This window comes from Anomalospiza imberbis, chromosome 5, assembly GCF_031753505.1.
Source record: "Anomalospiza imberbis isolate Cuckoo-Finch-1a 21T00152 chromosome 5, ASM3175350v1, whole genome shotgun sequence".
Classification (NCBI taxonomy): domain Eukaryota; kingdom Metazoa; phylum Chordata; class Aves; order Passeriformes; family Viduidae; genus Anomalospiza; species Anomalospiza imberbis.
In genome coordinates this window covers 61,074,754-61,098,919 of record NC_089685.1, presented here as the reverse complement: position 1 = coordinate 61,098,919, position 24,166 = coordinate 61,074,754, and the positions used below count along the sequence as shown (strand labels likewise).

At 54.5% G+C, this 24,166-nt stretch overlaps 2 protein-coding genes across 4 annotated transcripts; both read left to right on the top strand.

The window, feature by feature from the left end:
* Window positions 1–3,109: 3,109 nt before the first annotated feature.
* On the top strand, window positions 3,110–12,743 carry NPTXR (neuronal pentraxin receptor). Its single transcript, XM_068191274.1, has 5 exons — window positions 3,110–3,878; window positions 10,593–10,815; window positions 10,958–11,202; window positions 11,531–11,710; window positions 12,087–12,743. Exons 1-5 carry the CDS (start codon window positions 3,303–3,305, stop codon window positions 12,309–12,311), a joined length of 1,449 nt encoding a protein of 482 aa, XP_068047375.1. The 5' UTR covers window positions 3,110–3,302; the 3' UTR covers window positions 12,312–12,743.
* A 7,152-nt stretch (window positions 12,744–19,895) lies between these two features.
* Window positions 19,896–24,123, top strand: DNAL4 (dynein axonemal light chain 4). 3 transcript variants are annotated; one of them, XM_068191292.1, is made up of 4 exons: window positions 19,896–20,034; window positions 21,093–21,304; window positions 21,968–22,051; window positions 22,964–24,123. In XM_068191292.1, the coding sequence occupies exons 2-4, from the start codon at window positions 21,233–21,235 to the stop codon at window positions 23,126–23,128; spliced, it is 321 nt and encodes a 106-aa protein (XP_068047393.1). In that variant the 5' UTR covers window positions 19,896–20,034; window positions 21,093–21,232; the 3' UTR covers window positions 23,129–24,123. The 3 variants fall into 3 exon arrangements, with proteins under 3 accessions (XP_068047393.1, XP_068047394.1, XP_068047395.1); XM_068191293.1 differs by having other exon boundaries at window positions 19,949–20,034; window positions 21,090–21,304; XM_068191294.1 differs by having other exon boundaries at window positions 20,008–20,213.
* The last annotated feature ends 43 nt before the right edge of the window (window positions 24,124–24,166 follow it).

Below are 24,166 nucleotides of genomic sequence, written 5' to 3'. Positions count from 1 at the left end.
GCAGATTCCCTTTGGGCAGGCAGGAGAGAAGGGCAGGAAGGCAACACTTCTGGGTACTGGGAAAGGGCAGTGTCTGGGCACAGCTCCAAACAAAACACCCTCAGGCCTGCCCTTCAGGAGGGTGTGATGTGGTCTCACCTGGGCTGGGCGTTCCTTGGAGAGAGTTGCTGCCTTGAGGTACTTCTGCAGCGTCTGAGTTTTAGAAAGCCACAGCAGGGCCTGCTCCAGTGGTGGCATGGCTGGCACCGAGGAATGCTGCCCACCAAAGCCAAGCACAGTCCAGGTGTCATTCATGTGCCATCAGGCTCACCTTGCCTCTTCTGCATAAAACACTCGCAAAGCCTGCACTCCCTCCTCCCTTGCCCTTGCACCCTGGTTTTGCTCAGAAGCCAGTGGGCTTTTGGCTGGATTTGAGGACATCAAATGAAGCCAACTCTCACCCAATGCTTTCTGGAGCAGGAGGAAGGCTGGAGAGAGGACCTCAGCCTGACTGAACAAATCCAATGAGGTCCTGCACCAGCACCTGGTGCAGGCAGACCCAGTAACCAGGGCAAGGCAATGCAAGTCACATCTGCAGGGCTGAGAAACCTGGAAATGAAAGAAGCCAGGATTTCCATGCTAAGTAGAACCTGCAGATCCCCAGGATCTGAAGGCTCCTGGTCTAAGGAGATGGTGGAGCTGAGTCTATGGAGTGGCAGAGGAGCCCTTTCATCTCCTTAGGGTGGCCCTGGGGATGTTCCTGAGCTGGGTGATAACCTGGGAGGAGGGAATCCCCCACCTCACAGGCATCAGGTTACACTCCTCTGAGAAAAGGTTTCTCCTCTTCCCTCACCCCACTACCCCACTGGCCTCAGTATCAGGAATGGGCCAGGATGGAGCTGCCTGGTTCCTGTGGGGAGGGTAGGATGCAGGGCAGCCTTGGAGCAGTGGGTGTCCTTCCCCTCAAGCCAGCAGTCCATCCCAAAACATCCCTCTCACCCAGGGGGCACAGCGGGGTGACCCCTTGTCCTGCCTTGCCCTGTCTTGGGGACAGCTGCTAGTCCCAGACACCGTTTGGGTGTTAATTAAATGGAAGAAAATCCCTTAATTGCTTGCTCCCAGTCCCCCTGGGCTGAATCCACGAGCTCTTGTTAAATCCAGCTTCTGTCGCCAATCCTGCTCAAAACAGGAACCAAAAATGCTCCACATTGCTTTCCCCCACCCTGTCATGCATTGCATCCTTGCAAGGGCCTGCTGCCCACCGAGCATCTCTGAATTGTTATTCATGGGACAGGGAGGCTGCTCTGGCCACTCACCAGTCTGAGTCATCACTCCCTATGAAAATCTATTTTTGTCACCACTTTGTCTCTGGGAAGAAGTTGTGGTTCCTGTTGTAGATGTACCTGCTGAGGAACAGGTCGGGACCGTGGGAGAGGTGAGCCCTGCCTGCTGTGATACCCAACTCTTCCCCATCCCAGCATGGGTGAGTGGGGCCAGGTTGGTGCAGAGGGGCTCAGCCTTCCCCTCACTGCCAGAGCAGCACCAGCCAGAGGTATAAACCTTGCCACCACCATCCTACAACCCTTGGTAATAAAATCTGGACAGTGCAAAGCATCACTTTCCCTGGCAAGAAGCTTTGTAAGAAGTGTACGGCACTTTTCCCCGCAGGGTAGCAGAAAAAGGATACCCCTCCCAGCCTGATCTGCACACTGTGGGGTAGGGTGGCCAGGTACAGCTCTCACATGGGCTCCTTTCAATTCCACTCCTGCCTGGCTGCTGCCAGGGTGGGCATGCAGTAGGCAGGGGGTGACACAGCAGTTCCCACTGTTAGCAAGGGACAGGTTGGAGGCAGGGGGCCTCCCTTCATGTCACGGGGTGCAGGCTTCTGTTTCCTTTGCATCCCGCACCAGTGCCCACTTGTCCCATCACACCGAGCACTCACCCTTCCACAGTGCTCATTGGCCTCGCCACCAGGGCCAGATGCCTGTTGCTTGGGCTTTTTTCACATCCACCTGCCCAGACTACTCCATGTCCAGCTCCACTTTTCCTCCTCGGTATTCCCTTCATCTCTGCCTCTTCCTTGAACCGCCCCATCTGTCTTCCTCTCCTCCTCCCCACAGCCTTACAACACCACGAGTCAGGCAGGTCTCTTCTTGGCTCCGGGGTGATGGTTTTGAGGGGCTGGGGTACAATGCACTCTGTGGGGAGAAAGGGTGACTGTAGCTGTCAACAGCCAAATTTCAGGAGTCTTTTGTAGCTCTGGCTCCCTTGCTATCCACTCAAATGTGCCTGGGGGAAAGAAGAGGTAATCTTTACCATTGTTTCATTCCCAGTACTGGAGCTCTTTTAAACACACACGCTCCTGCTTCCCTGCCATTACTGAGTAGACCTTGAAATTGATTTTGTTTGTTTTCCCTCTTCTGCTCATCTTTTCTCGGCAGGGCTGTGTCGCCAAGGCCCCTGGGTGCCTGGGGAACAGGAGAGGGCACGGCACAGCTTCTGTTGGAGCAAGGAGAAAGTGGTTGTCTGAAGCAGCTCGTTTATGAGCAGTTCAGACTAGAGTGATGGTGGGGAAAGATTAAACGTGTGTCTTTATTTCCCAAATGGATAACATGGGTGTGTGGGGCAGAGGGTGAGGCGTCCCATGGCAGCTCTCTGCAACAGTCCTGTTTGAGGTGGGAGAGCAAGACAGCTAGGAACTTTGCTAGTTTAATTTTTAGGAGAAAGGCAAGGAGGAAAAGGCCCGAAAGACCATCACAGGGAATGACTGATGAAAGGGCTCTCTCCCTCGGGGTATCAAGGGGCCCTTTACTTCCAGCCTAGGCATCTCGCGGGGCAAAAATCATCCTTTGGGCTGTGCTGGAGCAGCATCCTCTCGCCAGAGGCTCCCGCCGGGCTGACTTCAGCGAGCCCGAGGCAGGGCTGGTCCCGTCCCCGGGTGCCCCTGTGGCGACCTCCCTGCCCTTCCCGTTCTCTCACCCGCTCGCTTCCCAGCGCTCGGACAGTCGTCCTTGCAGCCCGGGGAGGGTGCTCAGCGGGAAGGGGGGTCACTAAGAGGGGCACGGCCGGGGCGGGGGCGGGGGCGGTGCGGTGCGGTGCGGGTGGCGCCGCCCGGCACATATAAGCGCGGCGCGGCGCGGCGGGGCCCCGGCGCCGGTGCTGCTGCCGGTACCGTCCTTCCCCGCCAGCTCCCTCCGGGCTGCCCGTCCATCCGTCCGTCCCCCTCTCCATCCCCGCCCGCTTTGTTTTCTCGCCGTCCGCGGGCTCGGGCCCCCCACGCCGCTGCCACCCTGAAGTTTCTGGCGGTGCTGCTGGCGGCGGGCATGCTGGCTTTCCTTGGGGCCATCATCTGCATCATCGCCAGCGTCCACCCGGCCGGCACCGCCGCGCCCGCCGCCGCCGCCGCTGACAATGACTCGGCCGCCGCCGCCCTCCTGCCCGCTGCCGACAAGGGGCTGGGAGCGCTGCACGGCCCCGCCGAGGCTCTGGCCAGCGCCGGGCCGCGCCTGCCGGGGGGGCCGCCGCTCTTCAGCCGCTTCGTCTGCACCCCGCTGAGCACCGAGTGCCCGGCCACCGGCACCGGCAGCGCCGCCGGCAGCGCCGCCGGCCCCGAGGAGCTGCTGGCGCTGCGGAGCGCGGCGGCCCAGCTGCGCCGCACGGCGCTGGAGCAGAAGGAGCGGATCCGCATGGACCAGGAGACCATCCGGGAGCTCACCGGCAAGCTCAGCCGCTGCGAGGGCGGCCTGCGGAGCCCCCCCGCCGCCGCGCCCCCCGCCGCCGCCGGGCTCCGCGCCGCCCCGCGCCCCGGCACCATGGGCCACCCTCCCGACGAGCCGCCCGCCGTGCGGGAGCTGGAAGAGGCTGTCCGCACCCTCCAGGACCGAATCGACCGGATAGAGGTGCGAGGGATGCTCCTGGGGGTCTGGGCGGGATGCTCCCAGGGAAGGATGTTCCTACACGTGCCATTCCCCAGGCCTGCAGCCACATGCACCCCAAAATAGCTCGTTCCCCTCATCAGACTTCAGGAAGGTTGTCCTTGCCTTCCCCTTTCCTGAGATCTCTGCCCAGGAGCAAGGGACTCACCTTGAGCCTTCCTCTCCCCTTTCCCTGCAGAGTAGTCCCAAAGCATCAGGGCTGCCCCACTTTCCCCAGTCTGCACTCAGGATACCTTGCTTGCCCCATAGCACCCTCTAAGGACTCCTCCAGACCAGGTTGGCAGCTCTGGCAGCCAGATCCTGCCCTTTAGCAAAAAGGTAAATCCCATCTGATGCCATCGTGGTTATGAATGGGACGTCTCACAAAGTAAAGTGCAGTGCCACCCACCGGGAGCTTGTCACCCTTTTCCCACATGGTTCTTAGGAGCTGGAGAGAGAAGGGCACAGCTGGAGTCATTCAGTGTGCCCATTCCTGTGGCACTGGGCTGTTGGCACGTGGGTGCAGACCCCTGGTCCCCATTTTGTAGCAGTTGTGCAGTGTGTGCCTGGCAGACTCAGCCCTGGCCCAGCCACAATCCAGTGGCACCAAAAGCTCTACCATGATGCCTGCCATGGGGCACATCACGGAGTGCATGTGAGCGTTGATTTATTTGGGCTGATTTGGACTCAGCAGTCCCACGGAACTTGGCAGACTTTGCAGGATATGGCTGTGGCACGTGAGAGCTGCAAGAGGAGAGTTGTCTGTTTTCCCTGTGGGAATTGCTCCAGGTAGGAGTTATTCCCTGAAGTCTGTCTGGCATCAGAGCCACCTGAGCAAGGAGCCTCCTGTGAGTCCTCAACCTTCTCGTCTTCCTGCTCAGTCTCCTGTTGCCCTCTCCACTCTTTCCAGGAGTGTGGAGTGAGGAGGGGGGTCATGCAGCACCCTGTGGGGTCCCTTTCCTCAGCTTTGCCCCTCTGCCCCTCTCACTACAGACATGTGGGCACAGCAGCAGGCAATGGAAACGGGAATGGGAAGTTCAGAGCCACTGAGGTCACAGGCTGAGAAATGAGACTGGAAGAGAGGGTTATTGTAAGCGATGGAGATATGAACAGGAATAAAAAGACAGAGAAAAGCAAATAAACACATGAACACAAGAAGGAAAAGAGCTGGAAGACCAGAGAGGAAGCACCTGTGAGCTGCCAGGGTAATGCACACACAGGAGCAAGAAGAAACACAGAAGCATGCCAGGCACATGCAGGGAGAGTGGGATGTGCAGCCTGTCTGACACATTGCCCAGAGCCAAATGCAGCCAAAGGGAAGGACAGACCCCCCCCCCAAAAAAAAACAAACAACCCTGCAGCCCTAAACAAATTATTTTTCTATCAGTGGAGTAACACGGCAGTATGCTCACCCAAAAATAAAGTGGGGAAATAGGTCTCTGCACACATATCCCAGAGGACGCATGGTGGGATGGTGCCCAGCGTATCAGTTTGAATCTTGGGGCGCATCAGACCATAGAGCCGTGCTCTCCCTCTTCTCTGTGGGGCAGCATCACCCACGAGCTGCCCTGGCCCCTCTCCTGGGGTTTCTGATGGTGGTGGGAGGTTTGGGGTGGAGGAGGGGGAAGCTCAGAAGGGTTGGAGCGAGCTGTCACATGCGCCTAGGGAGCCTAAAGCGGTGCTGGGACGAGGCTCATGCACACACTGATGAGGGAGCCAAGTGGCACATGACCAAAACTGTTTGGTTTTGTGTTGCCAGGGGCCTGAGAGTCCCAAGTATATTCTGCAGGGGAGACACAGCACCCTGAGGCTCAGTGAGCCCTGCCAGGTGAGGTGTTACAAGTGGGCTGGTCTTTGTCCTGGCTCCTGCCTGATAAAAAGTGTCACTGGTGTGCACCACACCCCTGTAATGGCTGCAGCCCAGCCAGCTGAGACTCATGGTCACACCTCAGCCATCCAGGGATAGTTGCCTGTGTCCTCCCTCTCCAAATTGCCTCCCACCCCACCCCAGGAGCACACACCTAAAACTTCGTGGTGGGGTATCTGCACTCTTCTGTCCCGCATGGCTTCGGCTGTCAGCCCTGGGAGCCTTCCTGGGGTACCCCATGACATGGGAGGCACTCTTCAGCCTCCACAGCTATCCTGGATGATGGCAATGATCGTCCCAAAAGATGACCTGCATGGGGACAGTCCCGGGGTGGGCCCCATGTGCTGAAGACTGCAAAACCCATTGGGAAGGAGAGGAAATGCTGCCAAGTCTGTGGTGGCTTAGTCTTAGAAGAGAGATGACACAAAATGCCATGAGCCGCTCTGGGACGGCTGCATCCCAGGGAGTCTCCAGTCAGGTTTGCCAGCAGGGATTACTGCTGGATGCTTCAGAGCTGGGACTGCAGGGAGGGGGCTGGTGGAAGATTGCTGATCTAATCTTACACTCTCAGCCCTGTCTGTAAGGCATAACAAGATTTATTCATGCACTGAAAAACCTATTAAGGCATTTGTTTCTTAATTTTGTCGGTATGGCAGAAAGATTTCCCAGGAGAGGATGCAGGGAGGGCCCTCATGGTCTCTCTCTTTGTCCCCTGCCATTTCTGTGGGGCTGGGCTAGAATCAGTACAGCATTCACACATCTTCCCTCACCTCTTCCTAACGCCATCCCAGGACTGATAGTCCTTTCCTCATGCACAGCAGCCTAGTTAGGCTTTTTCATCCTGGTTTCGAGCGTCCCCCCCTTTCTCTCAGCATGTGCTCATGTCTGTACACTCTGGTGCATGTTGGAACACAGGGCTGAGGGACCCAGGTACTCCTTTTCCATGCTTTTACTGATTGCTGCAAATGGAAAGGGATCGGGGAGAGAATCACCTTGGCTGCCTGGGCTGTGCGGAGATGCAGATGCCCCCCTTCTCCCCATCATCCCTTGCAGGAGAGCGGAGCGGGAGAGGGGACAGCCTGATGGGCTCCGTGGGGGACCTGGTGGAATTGCCTATTTGCTCCTCAGCTGGTTCGTGGCTGTGCCATTGCAGCCGGTGACCTGGCTGCTGGCAGGAAACCCTCGGGTAAGGGAATGGGAATGGTGGTGACCTAGCTTCTTCCCTCATCTTAATCTCCAGCAGTGAGGGGATGTAAACACCCAAATTGTGACAGTCCCAGCCCTCCTCCTCCGAGCGAGATTTTAGGGGGACAGGATCAACGGTGAGCCCTTCTCCTGTGAGGAAGAGGGAAAGGCTGATGCATCCCTGTTTTTCTTCTACTCCATGCAGTCCTTTTTGGAGCTTAATGATCCCCAAGGTCCTGCCTGGTTCCAAAGAGGTGGCAGTGTCCAAAAAACCCTGGTGCAGCAGGTGTGCTGTCCTGCAGCAGTGAGTATGCCAGGGTAGCAGCCACAGAGGAGTTTTGTGCGGGCTGTAAGGATTCATGGGTCCAAGGAGTGGAATGGGTCTGCTGTGTGCACGCACGCAGCCGAGCATCCTCATCCCTGGGATGTGCCAGGGCTCCATCCCGCAGGCATCGTCCTGTGCTCCTGCCCGCCCTGTCCCAGCAGCCAAGGTGGGCGCTGGTGTGCTGGGGGCTCAGAGGGAGCAGTGGCACCCGGATTTGCCCGTGCATTAGTAAATGAGGCTCTGATCTCCTTACGTAAATCAAAGTGCATTCGCTGACTGAGGGCTGCAGCCCCAGAGAGCACACGCTGGCGTGGCTGCTGCAGCCCCCTGCCCCCACCTCCCCCTCCCCATCCCCTGCCAGCCGCTGACATTTAACGTGATTAATATTACCTGGCATCTTTCAGTCTTTTTTGCCGGTTCTGGTGGCCAAAAAGCGTGGAACGAGCCTCCCCCACACCCACTGCCCACTCCCCTGCTGCCTGTGCAGTGGCAGATGGGAAGCCGGGTGCCTACCGAACAGCCAGAGAGAAGGCGCTTCCCCCCCTTCCCCTCCCCAAAGGCCACCAGTAAATAACAGCTGTACATCAACCATTAAGAATTTTGCAAATAATTTGCCTGGTGAGAAAGATGCTCGAGCGGCAGCTTGGACATGAGGATCATGGCTCAGGGATGCAGCCCAACCTGGCATCAGGGGGATCATCCAGCACAACTCAGCTGCACGGGGTAGAATGGGAAGTCCGGTCTCCTGTCCAGCCATCGTCTGGCTGCAGGGATACGGATGGTGTTTGCTGGGATGGCCCTGAAACACTGCCAGATGAGGGTACTGACTGTAATCCCTTTCCAGAAGGAACATGGGGGCAGCAATGGTTCAGTCGGCCACGTGGCTCCAGCTGTCGGTACCCTGGCTGCCAACTTGGAAGGATCAGCAAGAGCTGGAGAGAGGGCTGGATGGGGGAAAACTCAGGAGGGGGGAAGTAAGTGAATGGGGAAACACACAGTGTGTGAGCATGGACAGAAGCATCAGGAGGAGATGCCCCAAAGCCAGGGAAATGAAAAAGCCATAGGGAGAAAAGTTACAGAGGAAAGAAAATAGCAGCAGGGAGAAAAGCAGGAGGAAGAGGGAGGTAAAAAAAAGTACTCAGTCACTACTGAATAATGTAGGGCAGGCTATTGGGGGCTAGTGAGAGTGACAAAATCTCCCAGCTTTTTCTTTTTTCATCATTAACAGATGGAGCCATGCATGAAAGCAGGGACGTAGGCTCCAAACCCGCAGCTCGAGCAATCAAAGCGTGCGGCAGACAGGAGTGTGCCAGCCTCCGCTGTAGCCAGGCAGCCTGAAAGGATGAGAAAAGCTCTTGGAGCCCACGGGATGTGGCCATAGAGGCAAAGGCAACCCCATCCCACCTGTGCTGCCTCCTGCCAGTGCAGCCAGATCAGCTTGGGTACAAATGCAGACAGCCCCAGGTGGGCATTATCCTTGCCAGGAGGATGAGAATTAAACTTTGCACTTCCTTTCCCTCCTGCCATCTCTACCCTGCATTTCATGCAGTGCCCAAGCCCACTTAAAAAAAAAAAAAAAAGCAACCCAAAAAAACCCACCAAACCCCAGCAAAATAGTTAAAGCCCCCTTTCCTATCAGCTAATCTTTCAATTTTGCAAAGACCAAAGGTAGGATGCTCTTTGCTAGGCATTTTTCCCTTACCAGAGAGGTTTTGCTCTCACTGTTCATCCTTAGTGCTGCCCAGAGCAAGCTCGCAGTGAGATCTGGCATTTGGTCAGGGCTGGCAGATGTCCCCTTCCCAACCTCTCTTTTCTTGCTGGGTTTTGCTTTTCCAGGTTGGTTTTCCTCACAGAACTTGTGGGCTTGCCCTCGCAGACCCTGCTGGCAGCTCTTGCCAACCTTGGGACATCATAACTTCCATTTTATTTGTAGCCTGAGCATGTTGTTGCCCAGAGTGGGTACATTTGTGCTCACACCGTCTTCTCACTTTTCCTCTCACTGCTGTTCCCATCCACCAAGGCTGCATCCTGCCCAGCCAAACCTGATTTTTTTCCAGCCTTCCCCTCCCCTCTGTTGTTCGTGATGGATAGTGAAGATTAGGGGTGATGTGGGCAGGCATCCCTCCCCTTCAGCTTTGTGTGCGTGATTATCAGGTCTTGTCCAGCCTGGAGAAGATGTATATAAGAAAGAAGAAAAAACAGGGAACCACAACCACAGGTGAGTGTGCTGACCTCCCCCAGGCCAGCTCTGAGGCAGGAGGGAGGCTGTTCGGATCGACAGGGATGGTGTCCCCCATGTCCTGCCAGCACAAGCCATGTGGATGTCCAGGGCTGAAGCAGACGTGCAGATCCCTTGGTGCCAGAGGAGCCAAGGCAAGGGTCTCCATGGCTGCTTCAGCATCTCTGGGAAGGTCTGGCAACACAGAGAAGGTGGTTGTCATCTTTCAGAGCCCATGACAGAGACACTAATGCACTAAGCACATAGGGAAAGAAGAGGGCTCCTATTTACAGAGAAACTCCAGGAGCATAGCAGAGGGTCACTTTCTCCCTTCCAGACTGGTTTTCTTCCAGCTGGGATGGGGTTTCCCAGTCAGGTGGGATCTGGGGTCTTTGCAGAGTGCAGTAGCAGCTGGGAGTATCTTCACCAGCTGCCATGTTGTATTTGCCATGGGAAGAGTTTTGGTCTGAGTGTTAACCCTGATGGGACAAGACAGGCTCAATGTCCCCAGGTGATGGCTCATGCCTTGAGGGCCAGAGACAGGACAGTCTGGCACCAGTCCCACTTTTCCCTGCCATCCTGGTGGACCGGGAGAGGTTGGCTTATGAAGAGCTACCTGGCACACGTGCACACACCCCCACACGCCAGCTGAGCTCGGCTAAGAGGATTACAGCCCCATTAAGTGATGTTAACGTTAACGTGCTAGCTATAGGTAAGCAGCCTCATGAGCAGCAGGAGTGGCAGGGAGCTCCAAGGTCCTGCCTGCATCATTTCCTCATCGTGGGAGGCTGCCTGCAGGAGCAGAGCCAAGGGATGACCCAAACATCCCATCCTTGCTCTGTCTCTAAAGCAGCAGAAAGTCATTAAGAGCAGCCGAGCTTCGTTTTGCAGTAATGAACTCAATGGGGGCTCTGAGAGGGGAGGTACAAAGTCAGCTGGAGGCTCTTGGAGAAGACCCCAGTGCGGATATGGATCTGTCATCCCAGCACTACCTGTAGTGCTGCAGGCTGGGCATGTTCTTATTTTAACTCTTAAAGTGACACTGTGCTGAATTTTCTCTTTTGTCCCTCCTATTCCTGCCATCGTGGCTGCCGCCAAATGCAGCAGGAGCTGCCAGCCCGCACCAATGGCTCAGCACCCACTGCCCCGGCACTTGCCCGTGATGCCCTCCACACCAAGATGGAGCAGCTGGAGGAGCAGCTCCTTTCCAAGATCCTGACCCTGCAGAAGGAGCGCCAGGCCGCCAGCACTGACCGCAGCCAGCAGCAGCACAACATCGAGAAGGAGCTGAACTCCCTTCAGAACCGGGTGACGGAGCTGGAGCATGGTGAGTCCTGCCCAGCAGCAATGGAGGTGGGAAGGAGGGTTCCTACCCTGAGGAACATTGCCAGGAGAGCTCCGGGACGGGTCACCCTCATCCCAATTACAGGTGCTGACCTTCCTCTCTCGTCCCCATCTTTGATATGTAGGACCACTGGGCTACAACCCTCCTGATGCCTTCAAGGTGACCATCCCAGTGCAGAACAATTACATGTATGCCCGCATGAAGAAGAGTCTGCCGGAGCTGTACGCCTTCACCATCTGCATGTGGCTGAAGTCCAAGGCCCTGGCAGGCATTGGCACCCCATTCTCCTACTCTGTCCCGAGCCAAGCCAATGAGATCGTGCTGTTGGAGTGGGGCTCTAACCCCCTGGAGCTGCTCATCAATGACAAGGTCAGCACAGTTGCAGGAGGGGCAGGAGAGAAAACCCTGCCCACATTTTCCATCCTTCAATCCCCCTGGGAAATTACATTCCTGAGGACACCGGTGTAGGGGAGCTGGGAGGAAGAGGCCCTAGGTTTATGGTGGGAGGCAGGAGGATTAGGGGGATGGCTCATTGGGGTGAGTTCTGAGAGACAGAAGCAGCACATATGAATGTCTGTAGATTTTGGGATGCCACCACCACCACGGGGGTGCACTGCTTGCTCTGCAAGGGGCTGGGGCGATGCTGAGGTCCCCCAGCAGTCCTACCAAGCACCGGGATCTTGCTGTTCTCTCAAAGGTCGCCCAGCTGCCACTGAGTCTGAAGGACAAGGCCTGGCACCATGTCTGCGTGGCATGGACCACCCGGGACGGCAAGTGGTCAGCGTACCAGGATGGTGAACAGCGGGGTGCCGGTGAGAACCTGGCCTCCTGGCATTCCATCAGGCCCCAGGGCGTCATCATCCTGGGTCAGGAGCAGGTAGGTACCAGTTTGACACCGAGAGCTGCCAGTTAGCATCTCTCTAGTGGGAATTGGCTGGGGGGAAAAGCCCCCAAATGGGGCGAGGGGAGGGGGCAGCGTGGGCAGGGCAGTTGGCTCTCCTGCCTGTTCATCCAGCCTCCAGGCTGGCCATGTGCCCTCATTGTCTTCTCCTCCCTCTCCCTATCCCTTTGGCCTCCCTGCCTTGTTTTCTTGAATCTCTTCCATGCATTCATCCCCTCCCCTCCTTGCCAACAAGCACCTTGCTCTGCTTCTTCCCAAACCTATCCCTCTTCCCCCTTGCCATTTCCCACTGGATGCATGTTCCTCCTTTTCTCTTCATCCCTGTCCAATCACCTCTCCTGCTCTTTCCCAGGACACCTTGGGGGGCCGCTTTGATGCCACACAGGCCTTCGTGGGAGAGCTGGCTCAGTTTGGCGTGTGGGACCACATGCTGGCGCCAGCAGAGATCCTGGGCTTGGCTAACTGCACCTCCCACCTCCAAGGGAACGTGATCCAGTGGGATGACCAGGCGGTGGAGGTCTTTGGAGGTGCCAGCAAGGCGGGCTTTGCCGCCTGTGACGAAGGGAGGAAGGCATGAGTGGCCCCCAGCCCTCTCCCCAGCGCCAAGGAGCCCGGTGGCAGCCCTGAAACAGGGAGCCCCTTTCTCCCCTCCCAGACCAGTAAGCCTTGCCGGGGCAATGCTTGAGCCCCCTGTGCTGGTGTCCCAGGAGGGAGAGGGGCCCCTGGAAGCCTCCATGTTGTCCCTGTGCTGGTGCTGTGGCTTGTCCTCATTCCTGGCAGGCTGGCTCCTGAGTCTCATCTTGCCCCACTTCTGTTTTGGGTGGAACTCGCGGTACCTGCAGGTGTCCTTGGTACGGTGAGGGTCCTCACCTTGTCAGACCTAACAGGGAGTGGGAAGGAGAAATCCGTCTACTTTGAGTGCAGTCCAGCCTCAGTGGGATGCCAGGTTGCAGGCATCACCTGAACACATCCCCTTCCCTTATTTATTTCTAGCAACCTCACTGTCCAGTTTTATGAGCCTGCATTCCAGGATCTCACCTCCAGCCCCATCCTTCTCCTGCTGCTCTGGTTTTCCAAATGTGGCCCTAGGGAAGCTGAGGGAGAATGGAGAGATTCAGTAGCACAGCACTTACCCCCCTGCACCCCTTTCCCTGCCTCTGCTGCCTGTTTGGGCAGGGCGGCCCAAAGTGAGCCAGGCTTTTGGGGCAGAGGGAAGAGAGCACTCCCCACCACCTCCAAGATGGGGGATGGGTCAGCCACCAAGGGAATGGGGGGAAAGGGGCAAAGCATCTCCCCCAGCGCTGGCCGAGGGGGAAAGAGTGCAGCACTGCCATTGAAGGGAGCAAAAGCAAGAAAAAAAAGAGATGGAGGATGGTGGCAGTCAGAGGAGCCCTGCCATCCATCCCCCAATCTTTTGGTACTGGATTGGGCTACTGCCCTTGGTTCCACCCAGGTACCCTTCTTTAGATGCTCCTTGCCAGGAACAGGGCTGCCACTGGCCTTGAAACTGGGAGAGTGAAAGAGCAGGCTGGTGTTTTCCCTGTGGAGTGCCTGAGAATACACTGTTTCCACATTGCGTGGTCACCAACATCTCGATATGTGAGTGTGTGTATGTGCACGTGTGTGTGTGTCTGGGGGTGGGGTGGGAGGGTTATTTCGGGGCTCTCATGGTTGCTCAATGCAGTGTTCAGCTTCCAGTGTTCCCTCTACCCCAAGTCCCACTTTGGGTGACAGCTGCCCCCTCCCCTGGGGGAGGCAAAGCTGGCAGAAGGGACAGCCCTGCCATCCCCCATCCCCCCACCCAGGGTCTCTGCCAGTGCTGGGGTGGCTCAGCCCACGGGGGATGACACGGTGGGGATGGGGAGCAGCCCCTGTGCTAAGTGGGAACACTGTGACCTTCGTGCACCCTGAGGAGCTGCCCCCTCTCCCTCGCTCGCACGCTTTCTCTAATGCACGTTTGTGAAAAGGGCCCCTGACGCCTGCCCGTGTTGGGACGTTTCTTTTGTAAAGCTGATCGTGAACAATAAACGTGATGTTTTCTGTTCGAGCCTCCTGCCGAGTGCGAGGTTGCTGGGGGATGGACAGGACTGGTCAGCCCGAGATGAGGTGACCTTCCCCGGGGTGCTGAGGGTTGCATCACTGAAGGGAGTGGCCAGGCCCACCGGTGGCATTACAGGAATATCATCACAGAGATTTGGTATTGCTGCCGCAGAGGGGCAGGGGATGGTGTCACAGTCCGGCCACCTTTGATCTACCCCACTGCAGAGCAGTATGGGGTACAGGCTGCTGTTGGTGGGGCATGAGGGCTGGGGGAAACACCTCTCCATGGAGGGAAGCAGAAACAAGTGAGAAATCCTACCCTCTAGGTCAGAGTACGATAGCAAGGAAGTCACATTGAACGTAAATCTAATTAAGTACTAGTAATGAGTTTCTGACCTAGCTAGCCACAAGATGGTTCAGGCATGGCTCTTGGAGCACCTATTGTAGCACAGTTCATGACCAGGTCTGCATGGTGCTTTTGCCTCTCAGTGGGTCCTGCTCCTGCTATGAGGTACAGCTTCCCCAATATTTGGGGGAAACAGCACAAAGCCCAAGTACTGAGTTTCCCCATTGTTGGCATGCTGGTGGGATCTCCCCTCTGAGTCAGAGCTGCCCCCCACCACTTCTCCTTCTGGAGGGTATTTAATGCCATAAAAGAAAGGCTGGCACTCTCACCTTCAGCACATCTTCACAAAGTTGAGGGCTGGTTTTGAAGAAAAAGTATGTACTTCAGCTGGAACACTGGTTCAAGGGCCTTGCTGAGCTGGAGGCTCACACCCCCATCACTAAGAGGAGAGGGTTCAACGGGTGCCATCTGCTCATGTGCCCAAATAACAGCAGCATAATTAAGAAGCACAACTTTTTCTAGAGGAGGAAATGTCAAAAAACACTGATGGGATCATAAACTCAGAAAGAGGTTAAATGGGGAAGGAAACTGGTCCAGAAGACCCTCCTATCAAAACTGCAGAAGCACTGTGAGAGGGCTCTTGGGGTTGCTGGCCAAGGCAGGAGAAACATGAGAGGATGAACAAGGATGGAAACAGCCTGGCTGCTGATGTAGGCTATTGGCAAACCACCCATCTCCTCCGGAGCCCGGAAACCCAGCCCATGTTGAAACTGTGTGTAAATCCTCTCCAGAAAAGCAGGAACAAAGGGGACACCAGGAGATGCTTGATCAGGGCCTTCGGTGCTGTCCTCCTCACCTCTGCCAAATGATGCTGGCATGATCCTAATCCCAGCCATGTCCCCAGGATGTGGACCTGTCACTTCTGGAACAGGAGAATGGGGGGAGCCTGGTGGCAGAGCTTCTGCAGGGTGAGCTCCTCTCCCCCAGAGGCTCACAGACAGTTAGTCAGACCTGGGGGCACACAGAAAAACTTGGTAGAATTTTCCCAAACCTTTCAAATGCTTCCAGCAAATGCCTCCTCATAAGATACTTCAGGAAACAAAGACATTATGGAGAGATTAGAAACTGGACGGGAGACACAAATGAAGAGCAGAAATAAATATTTGATTTCCATCCTGCCCCGGCTCTCTGCAGGAAGCAATGTCTGCTTCTTTACCCGTCTGAGGAGGAGGAGAGCAAGATGAGACCATTTCTTTTCAGTAAGCCGAGCCTTGCAAGAGCTGCAAACCTGCAACAGGGCTTAAAAGGTAGAGGAGATGACAAATCAATAGCTTTGCTGGCTGCAAGGAGTAATTACAATGACTTACAAATATTGCTTGCTTCTAAATTAACCAGGAGCACTCAGGAGAAGCCCCGTGTCTCTCTAAGGGCAGCTGGTTGGAAAACAACATGTTGTGCACAGAAGAGATGAGGAACAACAAAGTGAGCCTTGAGGGAAAGAGGAGGGTAAGGAAGGAAATATTTAACAGTGGCGTGGAGAAGGTTTTGTGCTTGTGGCAGGTACTTAGCTGGTTGGCTGTGTTGTGTGCAGATATCCAGGATGGGGGGGAAAAGGAGGAGGGCACCCAGGAGCTGGGCAGTGCAGGGCAGGGGCACCGCTGGGCTGTGGCAGCTCAGCAGGAGCTGGCACAAGAGGAGACGTTGTGGGAGACAGGCGGGCGTGATGGATGCCACCCATGTGCTGTCCTCTATGTCCCTGCCAAGGGGCTGTAAGCACGCTTCGAGGAGAGGAAAGGAACTGCCATTTCCTTCCCTAATCTGCAGGACTCACTGCTGAAGGGCCTTCTGCTAGCCAAGGGCTTAGCCAGACTCAAATACCACCCATCCCACACTCCCAAAGGGTTTTGTCTGGCAGTGAAGAAGATCAAGTCGAACATGGCAATGGGAAAACTTCAGGCTTGATGGCTATTAACTTCTGTGTTTGAAAAGAAGATGCTGCCATTTATGAACCCCTCCAGCCCCTACCCCTCTTTCCAGAGGGCACCGCTGGCCATGCAGGCTCTGCCTTCCCAGGGACATGGGCAATCCTGGGACCGCTGACTTCAGAGTGGGCTTTAGGGATCTCCTGTGCTCCCCAATACCTGCAACCTCAGCAGAGTTTGCATGTCACGGCTCCCTGCAGTGTGTCAGCCCCCTGGTGCCCTCAAACGAGGTCAAGCCAGCCAATACTTGTCCCCAGGAGGTGACTTCCAAAGTCCCCACTACTGCTCTGCCCTAACAATGGGACGCTGCCTAATTGCCTCCTTTCACCTTCCTGTCCTGCTGGGAGCCTCTCTTGCTCCCTCCCAGAGCCAGGGAGGCTCATTAAGACTTGTGCAGTGCTCACACAGGGAATGCACCACGATTCCGGAGCATCTGGCACAGGAACAGCCCCCGCACGGCTGCTAGTGCTGCAGCAGCAACAGACCTTACTAACAGTAGCTGTCGTTACTAGAGGTAGTAGCTACGGGATCACGTGGGGCACTATGTTCCCAGCAGACCAGGGGATCAGGCTGTCCCTAAGCTACCTGCCCTGTCCTCTGGCACAGAGGCTGAGCTGCTCCCGGCTGCCACCCATTCCTGCACACCAGTGTCCCCATCTCTGGCTTCCCTCAGCTCAACATGCTGGGGGTTCTCATCCCAGTGAAACGTGGCTTCAGCATTCCCACAGAGCCTCCTGAAAGCTGCCTCCACACCATCCTGGGGCACCTGCAGGGCGCACCTCGGTGTGACCAAAGTCCCCAGCCTTGGCCCTCTGTTACTAGCCAAGGCGGTGTGGAGCACTGCCCAGTCCCTGGGCTGTGGCTGCCAGGCTGGACAGCAAGCTCCAGCCCCCCTGCTTTACCACAAAGAGGAGATGGGGCACGGCAGAGCCTGTGCCCACAGGGACAATGGGGAAGTCCCAAAACCTGGCCAGAAGCAGCTCAGAAAAGAAAGAAAGAAAAGAAAGAAAGAAAGAAAAGAAAGATGTCCTCCACCTGATGAAGAGTCAGCCTGCTGTCCGGTTCATGAAGATGACTAAAAGAAATCATGAGGCAGTATATTTACTACATATATGTATATTTTGCAGCCAGTGGTTACTTTTCTGCGCTCAGCTAAGGAGTATAACACACCCTCAAGTCAGAGGGCAAATGGTACTTTTGTTTCAACGCATTTCACTGTGGCTGCTGAAAACAAAGGGATCAAAGAGTTTCCACCTCTGATTAGTGGCAAATAAGGCATGACCAGCCAGAGCAAAGCAACAATTCCAGTTCCCTACAGATCCACGGGGTGAATTGAACACTTGCTCTGCACTTGCTTTCACCTACAGAAGGGTACCCAGTCCACTAGTATTGGAAACTAAAGATCAGGTGATGTGCTGTCTGTGCCACCAGAACCAGCAGCAAAAAGAGCAGTACACGTAACCTTTTTTGGCTCAACAAGGCTCTGAGTGGTTTGCAGAGTTGTACAGAGGCAGCCTGTGGAAACCCTGCACTTGAGGGTCCAGAAACCAACTGCTTTGTTAAGCCCCAGGAGATGGAGGCAGGCCAGCAAAACGCTCTCCTTCCTCAAGAGGCATCTCAATCTTGCAGCCCCACTGTATCACCCACCACAATCACAAAAACATTGTTTTTCTTATCTTTGGCCCGCTGCAGTTTTTGTTTGGCCGTTTTCCTTTAGCTTCTCACCTAGGAGCCACTGATGAATAATCCTCACAAGCAATCCCAACATTCCCTGAGGGAAACACTCCTGTGGGTCACATGGATCAGAACCAAAGCATGTTTAATTGAACCCAGAACCACACAGACAAGTGTGCTCTGTGCTCCCCCCTGCCCCACGCACAGAGGCACATGCACACAAACACTCCAGCTCACACTCCCTTGCTGCTTGGTAGTAAAAGTGGGTGAACTACACAGGGATTAAAGCATAAAAAAAAAAACCACAGCAAGAATACGGTGCTTGAAAGCGCCGTGTCCCTGGAGAGATTAGAGTAGCTGCCTGGAGATAAAGTAATGATGATGGAAAGATCTTCTTCCTTGCAGAGATTTTCTTCCTAATTATCTTGTCTGAAAAGAAAAAAATGATGATCTCCCAGCTTTTATCTGTCTCTTGACAATTTTAGCTTTGTGCCTGCCTTGTTGCAAGAGGCCTAAAAGAGGAAGGAGAAGGAATTAGCCCAGGAGGCAGGAATGAGGTGGGAGAACGAGTGGCACAGGAGGCAGTGCTTCATTTTTGTCACCACCAGCAGTGACAGAAAAGGAAAACATGAATGATCACTGCAGCTTTGTCTTTGCAAGCCCAAAGACAGCTTCCCTGCCCCCAGCACTGCTCTGTCGGGCACAGGACAGGCAGGAGGTCGGATTCACTGCTGAACCGGCAGAAGAGATTAACAAGGTGTTGTTCTCCCCGTGATCACAGGGCTTGGTGCTAGGGTGAGGGAGGAGGACTCCTGAGCTGGCAGGGGCAGAAGAGTGCCCAGATTGTTCCTCCCCCTCTCTTTTCCTTCTCAAACAGCTGGAAAGCAAATTCTTCTTTCAGCAGGCAGTGAGCAGCAAGAACATTTCAAACACATACCAGTCACAAGTACCGCACGGAAAATCAGACCCGTGAGCCATTCTGCAAGACAAGGATGGCCACTGATGGAAAACTAGGCATCACACCCAGCAGCTGGGGCTTTGCACAGGAGAAGTCTTTCCCTTGGTATTATCCTGGAGCTAGCTGCTTCTCCATCCTTGTTAATTTCAGATGAATGCAACCCTAGACCTCTCTGAAAACCATTTAAGCCCTGGTTTACAGACAATCGGCGTTTGGCTAGCAGGGTGCAGAGACAAGAAAGGTTTTGTAGCGAGCCCAGACCCAAGAAAAACCTCAAAACAAACAGACATTACAAGCATAAAGCTATGGAGGGTGGGAGGGAGGTGATTTTCTCCATGGGGATGGAGGCTGTGCTATATGAGCTGTTTGCAAACTCGTGATTCATCCCCACAGCATCACTTTCTCCTTCTTTACACTCCTGTTGACATGCAAACATGAGCTGTTGCCTCTCCCACACAATGAGAACTGTGTCCAGCTCTGGAACGCCCAGCTCAGGAAGGACATTGAGGGGCTGGGGCATGTCCAGAGAAGGGCGACAGAGGCGGTGAAGGGTCTGGAGCACAGATCCTGTGAGGAGCAGCTGAGGGAGCTGGGATTGTTCAGCCTGGAGAGGGGGAGGCTCAGGCACCCGGTCACTCTCCAATTCCCTGAGAGGAGGCTGTGGCCAAGTGAGGGTCAGCCTCTTCTCCCAGGCCACCAGACGGGACAAGAGGTCATAGTCACAAGCTGCACCAGGGAGGTTCAGGCCGGACATTAGCAAGAATTGTTTCACAGAGTGATCAGACATAGGAATGGGCTGCCCAGGCAGGTGCTGGAGTCCCCGTCCCTGGAGGTGTTTAAGGAGAGGCTGAACGTGGCACTCGGTGCCGGGGTCTGGCTGACATGGTGGTGTTCGCTCACAGGCTGGACCACCATCTCAGAGGTCTTTCCTAACCTGATTCTGTGATCTAAAATAACCCAAAAGCGCCCCAAATCGCTCCTTGTTCTTATATTTATACTTGTTTTTTTTTAAAGAAAAAATACCTAGGACTAGGCCCCTAAGGGGTTTTAAGTCAGAAAAATATTAAGCTGCCAGACGCCAGGTTGGGGTCGGGGTGGGGGCGGCACAGCACAGGCGCTCCGTGGCCACCCCAGCGTCCCAAGGCCCCGCGCGGCGGCCGGCAGGGAGGCAGCCAATCAGACGCGCCGAGCGGCGCGCCCCGTCCAATGGGCGCAGAGGGGGGCGGGACTTCCCGCGCCGGTTGCTATGACAAGCGCGGCTCTTCCCTAGCAACGGCGCTGGGCCGCGGCGGCCGCGCAGGTGAGGCCGCGCCCGGAGCTCCGCGGTCCCGCTCAGTGCCGCCGGCCGAGCTCTTCCTCCGCGGGGACGAGGGCGGCGGACCGGCGCGGCGGGGCTGCTTCGGGTGTGCGGTCCGCTCGGGCCGCGTTCCGCTGCCTCACACCCTCGGGCTGTGGCCGCGGGCACGCCCCGGGCTGGGGGTGGGTATTGAAGTGGCTCCCGGGAGTGGCCCCGGCCAGGCGGGGGTTCTGTCCTGCGGAGGTCGTGGTTTGCCTTCCACGGCCCCCATGTGACGGTTGGTGGTCTGACTCGGTGCTTTAGCCAACAGCTCTGTGTACGTGGCATAAGTGACCGGTGGGTCGCCTGACACCGTGTTGAATTCGTTTTCCTTTTAATATGAGCTCACCCTTGCTCCCCTGGGTAGGAGAGGAAGATGCTTTGTTGTGGGTGAAAGAACCAGAGGGAGGATGGCGGTGAAGTGCTCTGAATCTCTCAGTCAGTGCCGTGCCTCTGCGTTGCCCGGGTAGAGGCAGGCTGGTAACGAGGCCCTGAGGCACGTCCAGAGTTTTCCCATATGGCCCTCCCCAGCTGACAAATGCTGGGGGATCTGAGGAGCAAGTGCACAAACGAGACCAAGATGTTCCTGTTAAACATTTCCGTCCAGACGAGTACGCAGATTCTGTGCCTAAAATACTCCTACCCTTCTCTTGTCGTGTGCAGTTTGAAGCTATTGCAGATAATAGTGTCCTGGGAAAAGCCTTTTGGAATTAATCAAGAGTGGTAGCAGCTGATATATTGTTCTCTTGTCCTCTCCTGAAAGCTGTACCTTGGTTCAACTCTTCCCTCAAGCTCCACTGGTGCTTCTGGGAAGCGCTGTGCTCCTCACTTATGGAAAAAAATACGGTTTAATAATTTGTTTGCATTAATGGTCTATGAACTAAGACTCTCAGTGGGATGTGAAGGTGCTGTTGAGGAAATGGCGAGTGAGATAGCATGATATTCTTGTAACAGTTTCATTTGCCTTTTGTTTTAATGGAAAGCTATCTGTCTCTTGCCCCTGTTTGTTTTTGTTGAAGCAGTGTCCTCTAGGCCAAGGAGCGACTCCTCCTTCTGAAGAGAGGAACACAGAGCCCTGTTCCTCTCAGCTGGCTGTGCCACAGCACTTTGCTGAACTCCAGGTAGCCCCTCAGCCCCTTCCTGGAGTCTCTGTGGAAGGACCATGGAAGAAACCGAGGAGGAAAAAAAGGACGAGGCTGATTATAAAAGGCTTCACAGTTTTCCTCTGATTAGGGTATGGAGGGAGATGGATTACACATCTACCAGTGTCAGAGATATGAAAATCTGCCTTCATTCTTACTGTCCTTCTCCTGCTGCGTAGCTACTGTGAGAACATGTGTACTGCTGGTCCTTGACCTCTCCTGGGGAAATCTAATAGCTCTGGTGTTCTCCATGACAGCCAGAGGAAACCTGGGCCAAAGTGATCCATCAAACAGATTGAGAGCACACTGCCTTTGGAGCCCTCTCTTGTGATTTGGATGCAGCTTGCTTTTTGTCCTGAAGAAGCTGGAGCAAAAGATCTTGCTAGCCAGCTAGATAGCAGCAGCAGAAGAAAAGGCTGTGTAATTTAGATTTCTTTGTTAGTCATATAGCAATAATTAAGGACTGTGGTGGAAATGGTGTTAGCGTGCTTTCCCTTTATATTATAGGAGAAAAACTGGCAAATGTCTTGATTTCCTTCTTTAAGCTGTGCTTACACAGTGCTAGTTTTCATGTAGGTAGAGAAGAATTCCTCATTGGCTAGAGGAATTGTTCACTTATAGTGCAATAAGCCTTTTCAGATTTACTACATCTAAGCCCCTGATAGAGCCAATGCAGAAGTTAGAGAAATTTACTGTTGTCTTGTGTGCAGTTCTTATTTTTCTGCTTAGGTGTGTTGTCTGTTTGCCCTTTGCAGCACTCAGACATGCCGGAGGAGATGCGTGTAGAGACCATGGAGCTGTGTGTCACAGCGTGTGAGAAGCATGCCACCAACAATGAGGTACCAGCCACCTCCCAAAACGGGCAGCCTGCTGATAATGCAGCTCAGGGAACCTGCAGGAGCAGGGATAAGGGTGTAGGGCAGAGCAGAGTCAGGTCCTGACCTCCTATTACTCTCTGCACTGAGCTAGGGTAGAAGGAGGCAAGGAGCTTGGCTAGATCTCAGATTCAGTTCCCTTGGTCTGCAAGATCTATAATAGCTCTTTGCAGAGATTAGTAGTGGTGCTGACTCCCAGACCTTACCTCCTTGCTTATCCTGCCTTCTTGAGACATGCTTCCACTCTGTTTATAGAATGACTTGTGTTCTGAGGGCTTGGTTCAGAACTGCATGGAGTCTCTTGTTTTGGGGATGAGTACATGAAAATCTGTTAGTATTTCCTCTTGGCTTTAGGGCCAGTGATCAAGGGAAAACATACCTTGCTTCATGGGCAGGGCACCGCCTGTCACTGAAAAATCTTCCTCTCGCCTTTTTTAGGATCAAGCAGGGTGTGATCTGGGAGAAGCAAGCCTTTTAAAAGTCAGCCTACTTTTCAGTGTTTTGGTAATTAGCTGGAGAAAAAAAATGGACTCCTGTAAAAATAGCTGCAGCTTAGTGACCTGAATCTGCTCTCATGGTCACCGCAACCAGTATAACTCCAGCAGCATCTGAAGCAGAACACTTACTTCAGACTGTGTGAACAACAGAAGTGATGCAGTTTTTAATTTTTCCTAGCTGCTGGGCTGGAGGCTGCTGAGACCAGTTCTACCCTTGGGTTTACCTCTGGGGAGCTCCCAATTCCTGTGGTGCAGCTGCTATACCTGTTGCCCATGGCTTGAGTAGTCTTAAAGGGAGGAGAAGATTAGGGGGATGTTTGCATAAAACCTCTCTGGTTGCTTTGTCTCACCCTATGCTGTCTTCCTTAACGTTCTCCAGAGCGCTGCCAAGATGATCAAAGAGACGATGGACAAGAAATTTGGGTCCTCCTGGCATGTGGTGATTGGGGAAGGTTTTGGCTTTGAGATCACTCACGAGGTGAAGAACCTGCTGTACATGTTCTTTGGTGGCAGCCTGGCTGTGTGCGTCTGGAAGTGCTCCTGACCACTGGCTGGATCCCAGACTTGCTGAATACAAGAGATTTCTTCCTGCTTTTGACAAGTTTTGTATGATCTGGAGGTGGGGCTTTATTTTTAATACTTAAATGTCAAGATTTCTTTTTTTCATACTGACGTAACAGTTCTGTGGGAAACATAAAGTTGCTCTGTGTGTGTGTATAAACTTGCTAAACTGTCCTGTCCTTGCTTGTGGGATTTCTCATTTGTCTGCGGGTCTTTCCTTGGTGTTTGAGCTGGAGCAGGAGGGAAGTGAGGAATAGGTGATCTCACAACACACTGCACAGTAGCGCTAGCAGGGGAGAGCAAAAGCAAAAAGGTGCCATCTAGCCCTATGGTTTTTTTAACTCCCCTTTATTCCACATAGTTTTCCTCTCTCCTCTGCTTTCTCTGCTGCTATGCAGCATGGCTCTGACCAGCACCTGTCTTTCCTCTCTCTGGATGCTGCTTAGACTTTCTTCTAAGATGTCTGTGCAGACCTGACAGCACCAAGGGTCTCCCTTCAGGCTGTCTGTGGAGGTGTGAGCCACAGGGAAGCAGTCCCGGCTTGCCCTTCCCTGCTGTTTTGGGAGGGTACAACAGCTGAGCTGCCTGGGTGTAGGAGGTTGCTATGCAAACTGCCCCCTCCTTTCTCACCCACAGCACACTGAGACAGCATGAAAACACAGGCGGCTGACGATGCCTGGGGAGTGGGTGAGAGCTCTTTTTAAGGCTCAAATGCCTCCCTGTCAGTTCCTGGGGGTGTTGCAAGTGCTGTGTACTTTCAGCAGCTTGTTTGGAGGCTGACAGAGAAAGGAGGCTCCATGTGAAATATAACTTGGTCATCAGAAACCTAATGTCTTTCTGGACTTGCATTCTTTTAGCCTGCTTCATTTTTTAAAGCTGTTGGTATTGGAGGATCGAATGAGTGTAACTATGTTACGTGTATGGCTTATTTATAAAACCTGAGAAACTGTTTTTACAATAAAAGTTTAGTAAAATGTCTTGGCGTGTGTTTATGTAGGCAAAGTAGTTCAAGAAACATGGA